Source organism: Eptesicus fuscus, chromosome 12, assembly GCF_027574615.1.
Source record: "Eptesicus fuscus isolate TK198812 chromosome 12, DD_ASM_mEF_20220401, whole genome shotgun sequence".
NCBI lineage: Eukaryota > Metazoa > Chordata > Mammalia > Chiroptera > Vespertilionidae > Eptesicus > Eptesicus fuscus.
The window spans coordinates 70,787,641-70,809,885 of record NC_072484.1 but is presented as its reverse complement, the minus strand read 5'-3'; the positions used below and the strand labels follow the sequence as shown (position 1 = coordinate 70,809,885).

The 22,245-nt window shown below is 45.8% G+C and overlaps 1 protein-coding gene across 2 annotated transcripts in view; it reads right to left on the bottom strand.

The window, feature by feature from the left end:
* PTPRT (protein tyrosine phosphatase receptor type T) overlaps positions 1–22,245 on the bottom strand; it is a 929,565-nt gene that overhangs the window by 62,221 nt on the left and 845,099 nt on the right. For both annotated transcript variants that reach the window (XM_054723794.1, XM_054723796.1), the window contains one exon: positions 15,295–15,485. In XM_054723794.1, the coding sequence (XP_054579769.1) occupies positions 15,295–15,485 (191 nt within the window). The remainder of the gene's footprint in view (positions 1–15,294; positions 15,486–22,245) is intronic.

The following is a 22,245-nucleotide window of genomic DNA, read 5'->3' as shown; positions in this document are numbered from 1 at the left end:
TTTAGCTTCCCCAGGGTTTTAGGTTGGGGTAATAGAGTGCCTTCCCAGCTAGCAGGGGATCACAAATTTGTTATCCTGGGAGAGAAGCAAAACTGCAGTGTGGCTCTGGGCACCAATCTCTGCCTTAAATCTGAGTGTGAGAACTGCCATGGAGATAGTAACATGCTTATTTTACTGATGGAGGGCTTGTCTCCCCTCCCCTCTTCCTCTCCCTCATCCTCTTTTTGCTCTTCACTATAGGCGACAACCACCCTGCACCTCTCTTGCCATCAGCACAGGCCATCTCTAGACTGCAAATGGCTCTTGCTTTTGCATGTAACTTGTAGAACTCAGATTCCAGGCCTTGGTCTAATTCCAGGCCAGGTGGCAACAGCTGTTTCAGGCAACTTGCCAGGTCAACTTAGTGTTTCTGGCTCTCTGCAAGGGTGTGGCGTGCTGGTCTCAGTGGCAGCACTGGACTTCTCAATGTTTAAGCTTATATTCTGGTGGTGATTTCCTATCTGAAACCCTCTGTGATAAAAGCCAAATGTATATCCAATTATACCCACCAAAGCGGCATGAAGATAAGAAGGGGGCACTCTGAATGTTTTCATACTAATTTTCTGGGGAAAATATCTGTTGGGTGCCTACTATGTGCCAGGGTTCGGGTTATAGTTCACGTAAGGTTTTGTTATGGCTACCCAGGAACATAATCTGGGGGAGCTTTAAAACTCCCAAAGCCATGGCCTTAGCCCAGACCAATTAAATCAGACTCAGGGGATGAGACATGGGCATTGGTTATGTTTAAAGCTCCCTGGGTGAGTCTAATGTGCAGCCATGATTCTTGCAAAAAGTGAATTTACCTGGAGAAATACTTTCCCATGGGTCTCCTCACTGGTTTCTCTTGCTTTGGATTTGTCCCCTCCAATCCACTCTCCACTGTAATCAGAGAGATCTTTCTAAAATGTGAATAGGACCCAGTTACTTCCCGTGCCATGGTTTTTAGGATAAATTCCAAAGTCTTTAATATAAGGTCCTTAATGACTTCACCCTGCATTGCCTCTGCAGCCTTAGTTCTTGCCCTTATATTAATACTAGAGGCCTGGTGCACAAAATTTGTGCATGGGGGGTGTTGGAGGGGGGGGGGAGTCCCCTCAGCCCAGCCTGCACCCTCTCCAATTCGGGATATCTCTCACAATCTGGGACCGCTGACTCCTAACTGCTCACCTGCCTACCTGCCTGATTGCCCCTAACTGCCCCCCTGCCGGCCTGGTCAGCTCCAACTGCCCCCTCTCCTGGCCTGGTCGGCCCCAACTGCCCCCTCTGCTGGCCTGGTCGCCCCCAATGCCCCCTCTGCCAGCCTGGTCGCCCCTCACTGCTCCCCCTGCCGGCCTGGTCAACCCATGCAGCCTGCTTGTTCAGTTGTTTGGTTGTCCCTCACTAACTCCCCTGCCAGCCTGGTTGCTCCACACAGCCTGCTGTTCATTTGTTACTGTGAGGGCATCCTGACCAATTTGCATATTACCCTTTTATTAGTATAGATTCCAATGATAAGGAACTAAATGCAACGCTGTACACAATTTCAGGTGTTTCAAACTTCTGAGACTGACTTTACACATGCTGTTCCCTCTGCCTGAAATTCTCTTCCACCTGAATCTACTCGGTAAACGTCTACATATCCTTCAAAACCAAGTTCAAGAATCTTCACCTTTGTGAAACCTTCCCCGTTCACCCTCCCACCACCTGCCTGCATCCCCAACAACTTAGTCACTTTTTCTATTATTAGAGGGACTCTTCTACATCTAATAATTTGAATGTATTGTCTCCCAACTTGGTGATGGATTACTCCAGGGAAAGAATAGCGTCTGTAACTCCAGAACCCAATACTGGCTTTGTACTTCATATGTGCTTGAATCACCCCTTTTGAATAAATTAATGAATGGGTAGATGGATGGAACAATGAGTGGGTAAGGTGGCTTCTGTGCATGCAGAAGGCAGAGATCCTGGAATCTCAGAGGGGCAAGTGACTGAAAATCATCTGGTTGTGTTCCTATCCACAAGAGCCTTCTAGGCAGCTGATAAGCTGATCTATAGCATCTGCTACTTGGATACCCTTAGCAACGGGCCATTCACTACCCAAAAAAGCTTCCTATCTCTCTTTTGGATGGATCTACTGGACAGTGTTTTGTTTACTCTGACCTTTGCCCTGCTCCCTCCCCCCCTCCCCCCCGAATAAGCATGTACCCTCTGTACCGTGACACTGCAGTGATTTGATAAATGTCCCTGTCCACCCCTGGAGTCCTTGAATGACACACAGTTGGATGTCTTCTCAGCATCCGACCATGCTTTTCAGGATGCACCCAGCATGCAGAGCTCTTTTGAAAAATCTCAAACTAAACAAAGCACCTGTGATAAAGGGCGCTTCTCTGTGTGAAACCATGCAGGACCCTGCCACAGCCCTGGGGGCCTCTGTCTCCCCTTGGCAGGGGCTGAAGAACAATTTGGAGCTTGGGGGCCATGAGGATGGTGACAAAGGCAGAAGAGGAAAGGCAGAAGGGAGCCGCTCACCCAGGAGTGAGCTGTAAGGACTCCCTAATTGGCATACTTTGATCACACATCCATTTTTCTTTTTAGGGAGCTGCAATCTAATAGGGGATAATCTCTTGAAAGAAAAAAAAATACGAGGGGGTAAAAGTATGAGAGAGGCTCATCTCCATCTTCAAAGCAAGCCAGCAAGGGCATTATTTTTACATCAGCGGCTGGTTACAGTAGATTGACCAGGGAATTGTGGCAGTCATTAGGAGCTAATCACATTCTTTTGAAACCAAAATTGCCATCTCATTATCTCCATCCATTATCAGTCTCTGCTTTCCTTTTCCCATTCTCTTCTCCTTAGAGGACTGAGCTCTATTTTCACACCCTTGTCTGAGTGTGAAAATGTTTCCTACTCTTCAACAGTGCTGCTTCTCTAAGATGATCTCTCTCTCTCTCTCTCTCTCTCTCTCTCTCTCTCTCTCTCTCTCTCTCTCGACCTAAAAGATGCATGTAGGGATGTCCTCATCCCTGGAGTTCTGAGTTGCGCTATTCACAGAATCCTCAAAAGTCAGATCTTTAAGGATCTGTTGAAAAAAAATTATTACCTCATTTTACAGATCAATAAAGTGAGGTCCAGACAGGAAATGACTTGCTGAGTAATATGCACTGAATGGGTCTGCTCTCCTCCCTCCCTCCCTCCCTTCCTTCCACAGTGACCATCCGGGTGCTGGGCATGGTGCCGGGTCCTAGAAATAACAGCAATGGACATGGCAGATGATCTCATGAATTTTATGTTTTAGTTGTGGGAAGGTGCAGACGATAAACAAATGCACAAGGTAATTGTTTCTAGTAAGTGCTGTGAAGACAATTAACAGGGTGCTGGGATCGACTGTGATTTGGGACAATGGACTACTTTAGATGGGGTCAAGAGGGCAGGACTGTTTGAGAGAAGACATATGAGAAGGAGAAGAGCAGCCCCTGGCTCCTGGGGGCTGGCACAGCACTCACAGCTGGACCCTGGTGCCCTCCGGTTGAACACAGACAATTTCACAGGATGCCAGCATCAGACATGGCTACTCTGAGACCAGGATGGAGCAGACCAAAACCTGGCCACTCTGCAGTCATATACAAACACAAAAATATGAACATTGCCCAAGCCAAAAATAAATGACCAAACATCTCCTACCCTGGCAAATATGAGTGACTGCTTTTTCTTGGATATTTACAGCTTTAGCCTGAATATCATGTTCCCTTCTTATAGTTAAGATTTACTAAGATACCCAATCATTCCTCTCCCTACCACTGTCCAGTCTGGAACAAAGCCCTAAGTCACCTAACACAGCCCACCCACATCCTATGAGTTCCTTCGAACATCCTCTGCCCAAGTTGTCCCTTAATTCCTAACCAGCTTGTTCAACTCCAAGTGTGTTCCCACGGGTCTCCCATTGACACACTTGAGCTGAAAATTAAGCGCTGAGCAGAAGCTGGGGGAAGAACACTCCAGGCTGAGGGACGGTGAGTGCCAAGGCCCTGAGATGGGATGAGCTTGGTGTGTCCTAGAACTTGAAGAGAGGCTCTCTAGAGCAGAGAGAACAAGAGTGAGAGAGCGACATAATGTGAATGGGGAGGAGTGGCGCTCAGTTGAGATCTTGTGGACCACAGGTAAGAATGGGACTTTTATTCTAAGCCAATGGGAATGCTTTGAACATTTTTTAAGCTGGGAAGGCTGAGCCAGTCCAGCATCATGACAAGTGGCTAAGAGCATTTGTCTCTTAAAAAAATTTTTTTTTTAATTGATTTCAGAGAGGTAGGGGGAGGGACAGAAACATCAATGATGAGAGAGAATCATTGATCAGTTACCTCCTGCATGTGCCCCAACCTGAAATTGAACCATGACTTCCTGGTTCATAGGTTGACGCTCAACTACTGAGTCACACCAGCTGGGCAACACTTGTCTCTTGAACCCTTCCTTCATCCTTGCTGACAGGCTTCATAGACTCTAGGGTAAAATTGTCATCTGGTTTCTGTCCCAGACAAACTCTTCCTATGGTTGCAACCCACACATCCACACATCCATCCATCACCCATCCATCCATCCATCCATCCATCCACCCATCTGTCATCCATCCATCCATCCATCCATCCATCCATCCATCCATCCACCCACCCACCCAACCATCCACCCACCCTCCCAGCAATAGAGCTGCACCCCCTGGAGGCAGGGTGTGCTCAGACAACATAACCACAGTCACAGGCTTCTTATGTCCTGTTGTGCTGAGTCAGCCCATAGGACTGTGCAACCTGCCTCAGTTTCCCCACTTACTACTTTAATTTCCAGCTAGAACTGAGAACTGTCCCTGGTGCCTCCTTGGCTGGTTCCTTCTCCCAACTGTTGATTCGGCCCTGTGGAGATACAGGGTCCTTTCTGAAGCTTGCCATCCTTCTTTGGATGCTCTTCTTTGCACTTAAGCCTCTTGGAGCTACTCCCCAAATAGTGAGATGTCTTGATAGAACAGAGCTTCTAAGAGCAGCTCACCTCCAATCCAAGACTGAGAGCATCCTGGTCCATTTAATTCACCTGTTCATCCGCTCTCCTCAGCAGATTCTGTCAGCTATGATGCCCCCATCGTTCCCTTTGGCTTGACTGTATCCCTGGAGATAACTGGAAGTGATATGCCTTGAGGTGCAGCAAAACCAGGCCCGGGGGATGCTGACCCGGCAGTTCCTGGCTGATGCTTCAGGGCACAGCCAAGGGCCTGCTTCCTCCATGACCAGTCCTGGCCACCAGGATTTTCCTGGGCCCCTGCCCACAACTGTACTCTCCTGGGCAGGGAAGATTTCAGTCTTCACCAAGGAGGTGTCATTTTTACCTGGGTCTTTCATTCATTTATCTTGTCCAGAAATATCTCTTAATACCTCTTGCCCACTAACTATATGAGGCAGGAGAAGGTGGAGCTTTGTCAAAGACAGAGTATTTGAACATTATTTCTGCAAATCATCTCACCACTCCAAGTCTCTGTTAATTTTCCCGACAATGAAGTCAAGGATACACCTTTCAGTTTAGGGTTGGGGGAAGGGTTTGACTATGAAGGGGCAGCACGGGGGGGGGGAGTGGGCATTTTTGCTGATGGAACTCTCCTGTATTCTGATCCTGTTGGTGTTTGCATGACTATAATTTGTGAACATTCATAGATCTGTACACTTCCCTCCCCAAAATGAATTTTACACTATGTAAATGAAAAACAATATGCCTCACACAGTTCTGTGATGACCGGTGATTATTGAGAGAATGCCTTCAGGCACCCAGCACCATGCCTGTTCCATAGTAGGTCTTCCGAGGCTCTCCCATCCCACTCTTTCCCAAGAATATGCTATTGGCCCCCCTGGCTCACTCCTAAAATTCACTCTGCCTCTCTTTGATTAGAAACATCCAGTTTACTGTCACAAGGCCAAAGATGGAGACTCCTGGCAACATACCTGGACCCAAGGATTCCTAAAATGTAGGACCCTATGATTTCACTCATGTGTGGGAAAGCAACAAATGAACAAAAGGAAAAACAAACAAAAACTCACAGGCACAGACAACAGTATGCTGGTTACCAGTGGGAAGGGGGCTGGGGGATTAGTCAAGGGGGTCAAATACATGGTGATAAAAGATTTAACTTTGGGTGGTGGGCACACAATGCAATATACAGATGAGGTATCATAGAATTGTACACTTGAAACCTATATAATCTTATTAACCAATGTCACCACAACAGATTTAATTAAAAATAAATAAAACTGGTACCATTCTGGGGAAACTGGGACAAGTTGCTTACTTTAGGTACAGGTAGGACAAATTATTCAGGGAGTGAGAAAGTTTTATAAGCTCTTGGAAGCCTAAGGCCTGGTCGCAATTGTGGTCCCTGGGTTTAGTAAACGCCCCTGTTTCCCGGCGTCTGTGGCTAGCTGGTGGATGGCCGTGCAGGTTGTATATGGAGCACCATGTCTCAGGGAGAACCATGGTCTGGTAGACATGGGAGATTTCTGTCTATATTATGAACATATTCTGGAAGGTGATAGTCCATTATCCTGAGACAGGTGTACCTTTTGCTATTTCACTCTAAGGTGCTGTATGAGTTAGTGGTGGCCCTGGCAGAGGCCAAGCTTTCAACAAATGCCTCCTTCTGTGCTGAAAGCATATGCCTCGGGGATTATAAATGTGGACAGAGAAGACAGGAAAGGATGACTGATGATGTCTACTCAGAGTGGCATCAGGAGAGCAAACATTGTTGTGCACCATGTCACTAGTAGAAGGTAATTTATGAGTCCTGCTGGGGAAGCGAAGTAGAAAACCAGACCCCAGCAAGACCGACAGGAGCTTTAATGGGACAGGATGGTGAAATGTGCGTCTGCACGTTGAGTCAGAAGACCTCCTTTAAAAGGCCCCATGAAAAGCTACACAATTTTAAATGACAAATTTTAGGCCAATGGTTCCCAGAGTTTGGTAGGGATCCAAATTTCCCAATGGGATTTGGTAAAATGCAGAGGCCTGGGTCCTGTTCCATGTCAATGAACTCATGTCTTAATGTTTTTTTACTAATGTTCTAGCTGACTCTGACATGCAGGACTCACAGGTCTATAAAGCATTTTAACTAGCATTCTGTTTTATAATTACACAGCATGGTAAAACCATGATCTTACTTTAAAGTAAGGGTCTTCATTTTCTTTATTTAGCTTTCTAACTACCTCAAATGCCCCAAACAGTGCAAGGTATGAAGCAGGTGCTCAATAAGTATTTCTGACCAAATGAAGTAGATGCCTATACTATCAGGCTTCAGAAGTCCATGCTATGTAGTCAGACCTTTCACAGAAGATGAAATGGGGACCCAGAGGTGGAAGAGTCTTGTCCAAGACCATTCAGCATGCAGGAGCAGACTGAGACCTAGGTCTGGACTCTCAGCCAAGAGCTTTTTCTGTGGTACTGAGTGAAAACTGCTCACTTGGTTGGGAAGGGTTCCTATATTAAACACAGAAAATATTGTTTCCTGGGTTGCAAATAGAATTAAGTGGAAAAAATACTCAATAAACTCAAAGGAAAAGAGTACGTTAATAGAGCTCTTTTCTGTTGGAAAAATTTCCAAGTCTGAAACCTCATGAGTTACTGATGTTTTTTGGGCACCCCCCTGTCCGGAAACGACCATTTCCCCCCTTATTGTAATCCACTGGGAATGGAGTGAAATGAGCAGGTGGAGTCCAATACTTCCTATTTGGGTCATTATGAGTTCCCAGAGCTGGAGAACAACCACAGTCTTCCCTTTCATGATTTGGGCATCTGCTACAGATTCCCCCTGCCTCTACCCAGAATCACTCTCCTCTAGATGGAGAAGCTGGAACAGAGTATCTAAGGACTCTGTTACCAACTGAGGAGAGAAAAAGCTGTGGGAGAAGCAGAAGGTCTACTCTGCCTCTGTTTAGGTGGCTCTGATTAGAGAAGAGGGCAACTGGGGTGACCTGAAGCATCCATCACAATGGTTACACCCCAGCAGGAGGCTGCCTGCCCACCATCATCCACAGAAGACAAAGAGAAAGATGGCAACACTGGCCTCTCCCTACAAAGCCATGCACATGGCGTGTCGGCACACAGCGTGACCGCCCTGAGCTGGAAAACAAACAAACGCTTGCTCTTGATTAGGCTGCATCTCACTCCACACAGCTGTTCCTGGCTGCTTCAATAGTCTTAATGGAGCTGTAATAACCAGATACCTTCTGGTCACCCTACTGGACTTGTTCCATTCATTAGGATGACAGACTGCCTGGACTGGACTGGTATTATTAACAGCTTCCCTTCCTTCTCTCCATCACAGTCACCTCTTCCGGTTGTCCCCCATCTTCCCCAAACCCTCTACTCTTCTGATCATGATGATGGCTGGGGTTACAGAGCTCACAGACAGCCCCACTCTCCAGCTAAGTTCTCTTGGCATTTGCTGGCATGCTTCGTTTTGTTTTGTTTTGTTTTGTTTTGGGGAAGGTGAGAGAATATAGGCAGGAGAAGTAGGGTGGGGAGGAGGGAAGACTCTCCAGTCCACAGTCAAATGCTGAAGCCCTTTGACTTTCCTGTGGCTGTGTGCCATTAGCAGGTCCCCTCACCCCTCCATGGGCATCAGATGTGACCAGCAGCAAATACAACTGGTGAGGTGATGGGTCTTGGGCATAAGCAGGGCATGCACTAGGGACTCTGTGGATCTTTCTAGACCAGTGTCTCTCAACTTTAAAAGTACATTATAGTCATCTGGAGAACATAGAAAATAGAGATCTCTGGATCCCACCCCAGGGAATCTGATTTAATTGGTAGAAAGATGGTCTGGATATTGGTGTTGTAAAAACTTCCCCAGGTAATTCTAACATGCAGCCAAGATTGAATACTTCTAAGACTCAAATCTGCATGGCAGGTGTAATTAATTTGCCTTAGGCCTCCTTGAGTTCTTAGCAACTCAAGGCCGCTGGTCAATCACAGTTACTAGGACCTGAGACATCTTAGTAGACATGGAAAGTAGATAGTTGGGTATATGAGTTTAGAATTTGGGGAAAAAGCCTGGGCTGGAGAGAAAACTTTGGTAGTATCCCCAGAGAGCGGGGTCCAGTAGGACTATCAGTAGGAGGAGAGCCAGCTGGCTTGCACATTAGTTCCTACATAGACTCTCAAAATATCCTGGACAGAAGTGCTCTTTGGACCATTTTGACCAACCCCCTCACCCTCATTGCATAAGTATGTAAATGGAGGCTCAGAGAGACAGAGCAACCTGCCCATGGTCACCCATACACTTAATGAAAGAGACAGGATTTGAATCCAGGAATTTTGACTATCAATTCAGGACGATTCATACATAACTTCAAGTCATTGAACTTAAAATATATATAGAGAGAGACTCAAGTTTTTAGGCCAAAGAGAATGAGCTGATTTTACGGCTCTACATGAGAGAATGTGTGTGGGTTTGCGTGGGCTCTGGGCCCAGTCTCCTGTTTCAGCCAATCCCACCTTTTCCCTGAATCACTGTCCCAGCCACCTACCTATCTCTGCTCTCCCTGCTCAGATTAAGTTACATCTAAAACACAAATCCAGCTTAAAAATCCTGCTCCCTTCAATTTATCCCATGGCCCCTGGAATAAAATCCAAATTCCTTAGCCTGACAAATATCCCCTTGTCCCCACCCCATGCCTCCCCTACTGACAATTTCATCCCCATCTCCATCCATGTTTCCTCCCCTGGTTTATATGTAACCAAACTTTTCCCAGTTCTGGTAACTCAACCTACTGTGCGTAGCTCTATGCCATAGCTTGTCTGTCCTAGTCCTTCCCTGCTTTTACTTGGTTATTCCTACTTCTCCAGCTTTTGTTCAGGCTTTATGTTTCCTAGAAAGCCACCGGCCACCCACCTTGAGGCTAGGCTTACTGCATCCCATCCCCAAGGGCATACCTTTATTGTGACATTTTGCCAAGATAGTGAAATGATCAGTTCATATGCCTGTCTGTAAAAACAGGCTCCAAGTTCCTCAGAATGCAAGGGCTCTATGTCATCTCCTCAGTTCCAACAATCTAGTACAATGTCTGGTTTGTGGAAAGTACTCAGACATCTTAAAGTTGAAATTCCTCAAAGTTCAGTCCCTGGTCCCTATCTTTTTCTCTGTTCACCTATTTGCTGACTTTGAAGTCTTATGGCTTTACTATCACCTATATGTCAAAAACTCCCAACGTTTTCTCCCTAGCCCAGGCTTCTTTCCCAAATTCTAGACTCATATACCCAACTATCTACTTTCCATGTCTACTAAGATATCTAGCAAACATCTTAAACTCAGTTTAAAATTAAACCCACAATTGCTCCATTGTCCCCAGGTCTTCTCTACCTGCAGCTTCCCCATGTCCATTGGTGGCCACTCCGTCCTTCCAGGGGCTCAGGTAGTAATAACCTTGGAGTCACCCTTGATTCCTCTCTTTCTCTCACATGCCATATCTGAGGTGTTAGAAAATCCTATGGGCTCTATGCTGAAAATATATTTAGAATCCAACCACTTCTCACCACCTCCACTGCCACACCCTGGCTTGAGCCACTGTTGTCTCTCACCCAAGTTTCTGCTGTGGCCTCTTAACTGGTCTCCCTGCTTTTACTCCTGCCTCCCGTTGTCTATTCTCAATGTAGTAGCGAGAATGAGTCTTTCAAACAATGTCAGATCATTATCAGTTGTCTTCTCAAAACCCTGTAGTGGCTGTCATTTCATTAAGAGTAAAAGCCGAAGTCCTATAATGGCGTAAAGGCATTATGTGGTCAACCCTCTTTATTTCTCCAATAACATCTTCTATTAGTTTTGCTCTTTGTTCACTTACTCATGACAACCTTGGCCTCCTTGTACATGCCAGATATATTACTTCATTGATCTGGAACTCTCTTCCATCATGTCTCTGCTCAAATGTCATCTTCTGATTAAGGACTATCCTTCTCCCCTATTTAATATTGGAGCCCCCTCCTTCACTCCATGTCCCCAGGATACCCCATCTCCCGTCCTTGTTCTATTCTTCCCCCCATCTATGGTATATTGTATCATTCAAAGATTGTATTTTCCAATACCTTCAAGGTCTGCATTCCCTCTTAGAATCTTGCAATGGCTCCTCCATCCATCCATGGCAAGAAAGAGAGAGAGAGAAAGAGAAAGAGAGAGAGAGAGAGAGAGAGAGAGAGAGAGAGAGAGAGAGAGAGAGAGAGAGAAGAGACTACTTCCCCTCCCTCGAACATATACAGTTATTACTTGCTTATAACCAATAGCATGTGGTAGTAGTGATGCTGTGATGTCCAAGTCTAGGTCACAAAGGGTGATTACCTTCTCTCTTGTTAGCTATGAAGCCCACCTTTGGATCTATGAGCTTCCATGTAAGAAGTTCACTATCCTAAGGCAACCACGCTGTGAGGAAGCCCAGTCCAACTGAAGAGGCCATGTGTAGGTGTTCTAGCTGACAATCCCAGCTGAGATCCCATCTGGCAGTTTGCATCAATCACTAGACATGAAGTGAAGACTCTTGCAGATGCTTCCAGCCCCCCAGCCTTAGAGCCTTCCAAGTTCAGGCTTCAGACATCATGAAGCAGATACAACTATTCCCCCTGTGCCCTGTCCAAATCCTGACTCACAGAATCAGTGGGCACAATAAATTAGTTGTTTTATGTCACTAAGATTTACGGTAGTTGATAACATAGTAAACAGTATTTGTCACTAGCACATGGCATTATTTACAAACATATCCCATTAAGTGATTGTAAAATAACTTAGTTTTAAGTCTACTGCTATTTCCTGTTTCCCCTGATAGAACAAAAGCTTCATGAGGGTATGGATCTTTGTCTGTTTTGTTCACTGTCATATCTAAGATATCTGGACCAGTCCTTAGGAATAGTAAATACTCAGTAAAAATTTAATGAAAAAATTTGTGATTGTACAACTGAACTGAATTTTAGAAGTCACAGCTTCCTTATTGCTGAGAGGTCCCTTCTATGTCAACTTGTCAAACCCACTCGTTGGTATGAAAAACCAACAACACACTGAGCGGTGTAGGGGAGTGACAGGCAGTAAACAAAGCGCATGGCATGCTGTTTGAAAGTGGGATCCACACCCAGGCATGTTGTCTTATAGAACACAGTCTTCAAGCAGTGCTGTGACTCCTGCACAGCATGTAGACTCCAGGCATCACAGGGGCCTGATGATCAAAGCCATACTCAGCGACAGTCTAGGAGAGGGAACTGTGGCACATGTGGAAAGACTCCCATTAAGCAATGTTTTTCAGTTAGCCTCCAGTTAATCGGAAAGTGCTGTTAACTAGAAGCCAAGCATTCCAGCTAACTGGTTAATATAATTTGGAACTAATTGAGGTCAAGGCTATTCTAGTTAGTGATATTTCCAAATGATGCAACAACATGTATTATTTTTATTTTCATTATAAAGGCAGTTTACTTCCATGCCAGAAAGTTTGGGAAAAACAAATGCACAAACAAACAGACATTGTATCAGTGTTAAATTGCCTCACTTTTATCACTGTGTTATGGTTATGGAAGAGTGCTGTCATCTGAATATTTGTCTATGTGATGTGTGCCCCCCAAAGTCAGATGCTGAAACCTAATCCACAATGTGATGGTATTAGGAGGGGAGGCCTTTGGGAGGTGCACAGGTCATGAGGGTGGAGCCCTCATGAATGGGATTGGTGCCCTCATAAAAGCGATCCACAGAGATCCCTCACCCCTCTGCCATGTGAGGACACGGTGAGAAGATGGGCATCTGTGAGCCAGAAAGTGGGCTCCCACCAGGCACTGAATCTGCTGACACGTTGACCTTGGACTTCCCTGCCTCTAGAACTGTGAGAAATATTTTCTGTTGTTTATTTAAAAATGTTTAAAAAGTGCAAAAAGGCAAGAAAAAATTTTTTTAAATCAACCACACAGGGATGGACACTTTTAAAAGAGATATCTATCTGGAAGGCAATGCACCAAAGTAGTCAAATGTTTTTGTTTTCAAACTTTAGATCCCAAGTTCTTACAACAGTGTTTCTCAGGCTTTGACTACTTGTTACCCTTTTTGATGTCACACTGCTCCCCCCTGGTGTTATTTGAAACTTTAAAGCAAAGTAAATATTATGACTGACATAGTAAACTACCATGATATTGAATATGCCTTTGCAAACAACACACCCTCTCCCGAACATTCACTCAACGGATCAATGTAGGTGTGAATAAGCACACACACACACGCACACACACACACACACACACACACCATCCCTCATACTTTAAGGGCTTGAGACCAGTCAGCCAACGCCCTAGGAGGAAAGGCCCAGGCATGGGAGATTATGAGACAATCTCCTTTAACCCTTTGCACTCGCTTGCTTTTTTCTCGATTCCTTTATTATACTCTGGATTTAATTTTTTAAATACCCCAGATTTTACAAAGCGCGGCAGTAGAATAAAAAACTGGAGTTTCTTTTCATACAAACTTATTTGAATTTTTTTATATTTCAAATTATTGATACATTCAAAGAGTAATTTTAATCTCGATATCCGAGTGCAAAAGGTTAACTCTTATCCTAACATCCTCCAAAAATTTGCAGGCAGCATATGAAAAATGCTGTTTTCCTTTGACCACATTTGCAATGAACTGCCAGTTCTCCTGAGCGGGTCGGTAATCACTCACGTGCATTGACACAAACACGTCTGCTCTCATAAATGTGTCCAACATGCCCCTTGCCACCACATTTTACACTCTCATAAAGGTTTAGGACTAGACAGGCCCTTATAAGTCACCTTATCCAAACTTCTCACTCAACCAACAAAGAAATTTTAATGCTCAGGTGACAAGATGAGATACCAAGATCACACAGTGTATATTGCATTGGAGCCCAGCTGTCTGGCCCCCCTGGGAGCACAGTTTCATGACCTCACAGAGCTTCTGCAATCATTGCCTGGCCTGCTCCTTCTCAGAATATAGTCTGACAGATAAACTTAGTCTGCATGATCCAGAATTCCAACTGGGTAGAGTCTGAGTCCATGCCTTCTCATCGTACACATGAAACTGAACTGAGTATAACGGGGGCATATGCTGCGTGTGGAAAAAGAATCACAAAAAACTAGCTCATATAATGCAGAGCCTAGCACACAGTAGGTGCTCCCAAGATATTTTGGGAAGAAGGAGAGGGAGAGAGGAAAGGAAAAGTGAAAAAAGAAAATTCCAAAGCTGGCTGCAACTGCATTCTGACTTGGGGGTGGAGGGTTGCGGGGCCCCTCTGGGGGAGTGAGGTGCTCTTTAGTTCAGGAAAGCATCTTAATGAGTTTCCCTTCAATTTTATTTCACTTTTTTTTATTTGTAAGAGGGGTCGCCTAATAGGCAAGCTTTGAAACAAAAGGAGTGAGACAAAGAAAGCGAAATTGTTCTTCCTCAGAAGGGAAGGGGTGTGGAGGCCTTTTTCTGGCTGCTGGGAGAAGGGAAAAAAGGTAGTTCTGAGGACACGAAAAAGAACTTTTGGGAAAGGCAGTGGGTGTAGAGACCTGTGAGGAGATGAGGACCGTAGGACCGCTTGTATTCAAGCACTTCCTGTGCTTTGCTGCAGGCCACCACCCCCTGGCCCCGTTACCACCCAAACCTCAGTAGCAACTGCTACTCATAAAACCTAGGGTTAGAGATGCTTTGGGAGTAAGGAAAGGGGTGTCCCATGCAGAGGTGAGGAGAAGGTACAGAGAGGGGTCAGAGGCACTAGGGATGAGGTATTGACTTGGGGGCACTGAGAACACAGCAGAAGTGTGGGAATGAGGCAAGAGGTGCCCAGGAACAAGCAAGCCTCCCAGATGCACTGGCAGGGAGTCCTGCTGGCTTCCTGCAACATGGGGGCTGGGGGCTGGAGCCATTGGGGCTGCATACTGAGCGAAGCTGTGACTCCGAAGTGCAGAAACTTTGAAGATAACTGAGCAATGAAAGGGGGGGGGGAGAGAGAGAGAGAGAGAGAGAGAGAGAGAGAGAGAGAGAAGGAAAGCGGGAAGGGGGCTTAAGGGCCTTCAATGGTGCTTTTCAAATTTAAAGGGTATACAAGTTACTTAGGTTCTGTTAAAATGCGGGTGATTCAGTAAGTCTGGGTGGGGCCAGAGACGGTGCATTTCCAACTGGCTCCCAGGTGATGCTGATGCTGCGGGTCCAGAGATTATACTTTGAGTAGCAAAGCGTTAGCCCCAGAAGCTTCTGCACCCATCTGGGAGTGTCTGCATAGGCGGTCCCTTACCTCGTATTCCTCCTTGAACCCGTAGCCCTGGCCTCTCTTCATCTGGGTGATGTGCTGCAGCAGATCAGCCACGCGGATGGCCGGCTGGAACTGGTCCCGGGGATAGCTCATCTCCATGGGGTCGCAGGCCCTGTAGGGGTGGGTCTGGATGGTGAGCGTGGGCTGGGACAGCTCTCCGCGGCTGCCATCTGCTTCAAAGAGAAGAGGCAGAACAGACCATCACCTACGGGAGTTTTGCCCTCGGTCCACTGTGCCTTCCCTGGCAAGAGGCGGGACCTGAGGAGGCCAGAGGGAACGAACTCATGATTCAACTGATAAATCAGAGAAAGCAAAGAGACACACTGCTTCCTGGGCATGGCTGTGGGGGTAGACTTAAAAATTAAATCAACAAACCTGTGAACACAACAGCCCTTGGTTTGTTCCATCTCAAGGGTACATATTGATAAAGTAAAGAGCAAGTCCAGGTTGGCTGCCATCACCACCTTATCCCAGGCCTTCCTTGAGGCTCGTCAGGGTGGTCTTGGCCAATCCTGGCCAATATCAGAACCACTGAGAAGTCAGGCAGGCTAGATACTGGGAGCACCCTCCTGTTTAGGAAGCAGGGTACCTGCCTGCAAAGCCTCAGGGTCCTGGAGACCAGGGCCATGTGTATGTGTGCTTTGGATCCACTGCCTGCACCCCAGGACCTGGTGCCTCCACCAGTTTGTCTCTGTTGGGTGGTACTCTGGGAGGAAGGAACTGGAGCTCCAGCCCCAGCAGGGGCCCTGACCTCTCAGCTGCTCTCCAGCTGTGGCTCTACAGCAGTGACCACCTTCTGCCTCCTTCCAGCTCCCCCACCACTGAACACTCTTGCTCCAGGAGGGTCGAGGAACCCACCTTGCAGGTAGGGAGGCCCGAACTTGCTCCTTTAGTTCTGTCATTCACTTCTCCCAGGCCTGGTTCCTAAGCTCATTATCTCCTTCATATCATCCCTCCTTGATAAAAGATCTATATTTCTCCCTGGTAATAATCCTTACACCCACTGTGTTGCTTTAACTGTCCTCTGTTAGTTTGGCCCTGGGCACTGATGTCTGCTGAAGTTGGATTTGAGATTCTCTGTTCCCCTTGGACAACCACCTTCTAGTCCTACCACCTCACTGCTTGGCATTCCTTGCTGGTCTCTCCGGGCCGGTTTATCTTCCCCAGAACCTCTGGGGTTGGTCTACCCAACATTTTCCCAACGACATGGACAGTCTATGCCCTGGACCTTCTGTCTGTGGCACGTATGAGGTGAGAAGTCAGATTTGATGTATCTCAGCCAGGTGTGTTCAGGCTCAGCCAGGCACCCCTGCAGGACCCCCCTAGGCCTATGCCATACCCATTCCTCGGAGGCTTAACATATATTCCTGATTTTCTGCAACTCGTCATTTCAAAAATCATGTTTCCTTCAGCTTGGTTGTGCTTCATGTCACAATAACCCATCAGACATGACTCTGCATGTGAAGGTGAGCTCTCCTTCTGTGTGACAGCCTGAGAAACACTGTTCCCAGGAAGGAAAGAATTGCCAACACAAAGATCTAGTGAACAGCTTTCTGCACAAGGAAGAAGGGTCTAGGTGAGATGTTAGCACATAAAAATACCGATTATGTTTTCTCCTGGGATTTTAAATAACAGGGAACTCATCATCACTGGCATTGCTTAAGCGAAGTGCTTGGCGAACGTGGGGGCTGCTTCCCTTCTCCATCCATCACACCCTTGTGATGGGGAGTTAGACTTATTGGGAACCCATTGTATGCCAGGGACTCGTGTTGGCACTGGCTGTGCACAGAGCAATGCAGATTCCACCCTCAAGGCTTGATGGTCTAGTAGGAAAAGAGACAAGAACAGGAGTCGGAGAAGCCAGGTGCTTTTAGGTAAGAGCAAGGAGGTGGCTAGGGAGTGAAGGCGGTGGGCGGAAATGTGATGGAACAAGCCGTGAGAGACGGTGTGAGGGCCTGTCTAGAAAGGCCGTGAATGTGCAAGCATCTCCAAGCCAGTGGGAAGCTGTCGAAGGGTTTGAAGAAGAATCCTTCTTTAAGGACTTGCACTACTTCGTGTAGGGGTCATGCTGTCACACCAGCTGACATGGACATGAGGCATCTTGGGAGCACCACTCCTGTGATGGACTGGGAGAGGGAGGAAGTTGGGGATGGAGAAGCAAGGAGTGCCGGAGCTTGCTCCTATAGATTCTGCCCTGCTCCCCAGGAGAGGCGGAGCTGGAGCCCAGTAAGTGTCTCCTACCTAAGCCACCATCCCCAGATGTCTTCAGAGACCCATGGTCTCAAGCACTTGAGGCACAGGTTGCCTGGGAGACTGGCTACCTGGCAGAGCCTGGGAGACCGGCTGCCTGGCAGAGACAGGCTTCTTGGCAATGGGCACCTGGCAATTTTTGTGAGATGCCAAGTGTTTCCAAAACCAAAGAGCTACCAATATGAATATTTTCCCTAAACACATGGCTAGACAGACGGTAAACTTGGTGTCAGCAAAACCAACGCTGCAATGGAAAATAAATGCATTTGAAATCGAGCAACTTGTGTTGCTATAACATTTGTAATAATGTCAATGCTGGAGCTAATGATGCTATGAAGACTTGGAACCAAGGGATTTTCAAGGTTTATTAATTCAACTAGTTGGACTCTTTTTCCAATGCATCCTACCTCACCTAGTCCCTTATTAACCTCCGATAATGCAGACGTGGTGCCTTTATTACACCCCATTTCACCCGACGCACTATACTTAATTTTCCATCATTAGGTTTAATGAAAACCCAATTTCACAACTCACTTCTCTCAGGAACCTACAAGTAATGCTACATTTTTATCAGCCCCAATTAAAAAGCGTTATGATGTTCCTATTCGAGAGGGAGCCTTAAAACTAATGTGCGATTCTGTTGCTAATTCAAAAGGGTGCTGGAACTCACACACTGCGCGTAAAATGTAACTCAAATCAGCTGGCCCAGAGAGAGGGCATTTTTCATTTTTCTCCTCACCAGACCCTTAATTCTCAGACCATTTCAACTTCTCATTTATGGGTCCTGCATGTTTATTTATCACATAGTAATATTGTGGGTTTCTTTTGCCCTTTTTCTGCAGCTGTTGCCTAAGCCTGTGAATTCCCTTGCAATAACTCTAGCTGCTGCCCGTGAGAAGCTGGTGGGGCGGGCAAAGGGATTTTGGTGACCTGTCTGAGGTCCCAGGTCACCACCGTCCCCATTTCCTCCTTTCTGTCTCTCTACCAGGTCCTCTTCCTTCTTCCTTGGGAGTCTGGCTTTGACATTCTCCCTCTCTCTCTTTTTTTTACCCCTCTGCTACCAGCCACTATATATCTCCCTCTAGCTTCAGCCACATATTTCCAATTGCTTGCTAGGAACTGCCACTCCAACTGGTTAACAAATATTTACTGAATACCTACATTGTACAAAGCACGGTGTTAGATCTTGTGTTCACACGGCGGGGTGGGGGGAAGTGTGCTCAGAGGGAGATAAGTGCACCGCAGCCCCAGCAGGAGGAAAGGAGAGATAAGTGTGTGTAAACAAGCCTAACAAAGGCGGGAAGGGACCCGCGTCCAGGAGACGGATGGGAGGATGATGTGCTGCAGAGTTAGGCACCATGGAAACGCTTCCATGCTTTAGGCATTCACGCCCCATCTCTGTGGGTTTGGCCATATCTACCTACAACCTACATCACCTCGGTCCAGTGGAACTTTCCATGGTGCTGAAAACGGTCCGTGCTGTGTGATACAGGGGCCCCTCACCACACGTGAAATATGGCTAATGTGACTGAGGGATGGAATTTAAAATTTTGTTTCATTTCAATTAATTTAAAGGTAAATTTCCACATGAGGCTACTGTATCGGGCCACACAGATCTAGAGGAAGAAGGAGGCAGGGAGATGAGAGCCTTCTGGAGCTACATGGTGGGGCAAAGGGGTCCAGTGGAAATATATCGCAAGCCACATGTGTAACTGAAAAATTTCTCATAGCAACATTAAATAAAGCAAAAAGGAGCAAGAATACATTTTATTTAACCCAATACAGCAAAATTAATATTTCAACATATAGTCCGTATAAAATTATTGCCGATGTATTTTACATTCTTTATTCTCATATCCACAGGTGTTGTGCTCTCACTCAATGTAATGGCAGATGGAATGAATGAATTTCTCTTTTTTAAGTCTGACCAAATGCAAAGGGCAGAACTTGTAAAACTGAGAGTTAGTACAATGCCACCCACTGTGCCATGCTTTACAAAGTTGAAATGGACATAATACAATTGGCAACTGACACTAATCTACTTTGTTATTTGAAGTGACAAGCAGCCTGAAGGATAGATAAAAAGTGTTTTTTTCTTTTTCTATGTCCTTTTTGGGGCTCAGAATCAGAGGCCCTAAAAACCAAATATGAGGGGTTGGCATCTCCAAGCCCTTTCTCCCCTCAGTCCCTTTCACGGGGGGTCTCCAACGTGGCAACGACAACAGATGATGGATAAAGGCCTTTGTCCCCAAATGCAGATTCAGTATCAGGAAGAATCTGTGATGGGAACACTCATGGGGAAGGTGCCTTCAGGATTCATCTATTCCTTCCCATATATAAATCAATCCTCGATCCTCCTCCCTGTGGAGGGAGCATGCACTCCCCATGCAGCACCGCATCGGAGGGAAGGATGTTGTCAGACAGGCCATAGGGGGGTGGGGCTGTGAACATCCCTGTGCCTCCTGCTTCAGCCACAAGGAAAGAATTCCAACCAGCGAGACAGCGAGGGCAACAATGAGCACCTGCCTGCTCTGTTTATGGTAAATGCCAGTCCTGGAGTGGTATCTCCTCCTCCTTTAGAGTTAAGTGGACAGAAACAAAACAACATGGGTCTTAGAAAACCCCCCATGTTACAAATAAGGAAAAGGACACTCTTGGATGCTGAGAAAAAGACAATTTTCAAAAGAAAAAAGCAGTCAGTGTTGGCTGTTTACCCAACCACCATCTGGTACCTCCTTCCTTGCTGGCAGAGCCCTCAAATTAGTTTGGGTGCCTACATATTCCCCATGTGACTAGGGAGGATGACCCTCTTCCTAGATCTAGGGGCACATTCCACTTTACTTACAGGTGTTCCTATCCTCTTTGTCAAATTTTCAATGAGACAGAAGCTCCTAGGAAAGGTGTCCTTACTTCTATATATTTTTTAAAAAATATCTTTTTACTGATTTCAGAGAGGAAGGGAGAAGGAGAGAGAGAGACAGGAAGATCAATAAAGAGAGAGAATCACCCATCAGCTGTCTCCTGCATGCCCCACACTGGGGATTGGGACCACACCTAGGCATGTGCTGTGATCCAGAATCAAACCGTGACCTTCCGGTTCATAGACTGACACTCAACCAACTGAGCCACACAGGCCAGGCTGTCCTTACTTCTAAGAGGAACATTCCAGTGGCCTCCCTGCTCCTCACATATTATCATATGAGGGGGTGATGCCTGTAGCTGCTAGAGGGATCTTGCATCCAGGTGGCCAGGCTGAGGACAATGCCCCCGCGAGGTGGGCAAGTGGAGAAGTTAATGAACTTGGGTCCTTAATGACATCCTTAAGCATCTCCTTCAGGCAACCATAGAACCAGCTCCAACTCTTGACTTCTGATTCTGAGAGATAATACACTAACTTATTCTTTAAACAAATTTGATTTTTTTCCTGTTACTGGAATCTTAACCTACATGATAAAAAATAGAAATGCATTTTAGAAAACGTGGAAGAGTAAAGGAAGTGAAAGATTAAATAACAAGACAACAGATTTTTCAAAACATGGATCAAGTTAAGAAGCAACTAGAAAAACCCCTCTCTGGTTGCCTGGCTGGTATGGCTCTGTGGTTGAGCATGGACCCATGAACTAAGAGGTCACCAGTTCAATTCTTGATCAAGGCACATGCCCAGGCTTGATCCCTAGTAGGGGGCGTGCAAGAGGCAGCTGATGGATGCTTCTATCTCATCGATATTTCTATCTCTCTACCCCCCTCCCTTCCTTGCTCTCTAAAATCAATAAAAACATTTTTTTTAAAGGAAGAAAAACCCTTGCGGGGTGAGGCAAGAGAAGATTGTGAGGAAACCAAGACACAATGGCCAAATTGAAATGAGCGTTGGAATCTGTAATGAGAATAAGCAATAGGCAGAAACTTGCCGAAGATGACTTTGAGAACCTTGCAGTGAAAATGCAAGGGTATAACAATGAGATGTCTATTTCCTCTGTATCTATCATCTGCTCATGTGTGTTCATGTGCAAAGGCACCAAAAAGACATTTTCAGAGAAAAGAAAACAGACACATAACAGCCAGATAATTGGTGTTGCTAAAGGAGAGAAGCGAATAAATGGAACAGAAGAAATAATAAGAGGCATAATGTAAAAGCAGCTCTTTGGCAGAATAAAAACCTAAATCTTCAATAAAGAGTTCTCCACGTACAACTTAAAAATAGGACAGATCGCATGATACAATTGTTTAAATAGTATTGATATAGAAATGCTCAGATAAACATCTAGGCTGGGAAAAATGATTATAAAAGAAAAGAAACAATGCTAACCATATTTTCTGTTGCCCAAATTTAAATGCCAGAAAGCAGCGGAACACAATTTCGAGGGGAAAATGCTGTGCCCCAAACGATACACTCATATACATTGTTTTTCATTAGGAGGCTACTGGCTCAGATTCTTGACCAGAGGCATGGGGAGGTGGGGAAAAACAAACAAACAAACAAACAAACAAAGACTCCACAAGGTTGGCAGTAAACATTTTATAAAAGAATCAATTTGTTAAACACCAAAATCAGTTTAACATAGATGTGAATATAAAAACTGAAACAAATGTGAATAGAATAAACTACAAAAAAAAAAGAATTTTTATAGAGAAACTATGTAAAAATCTAATATAAAAATTCTTGCCTAACGTATGAAATTTTAC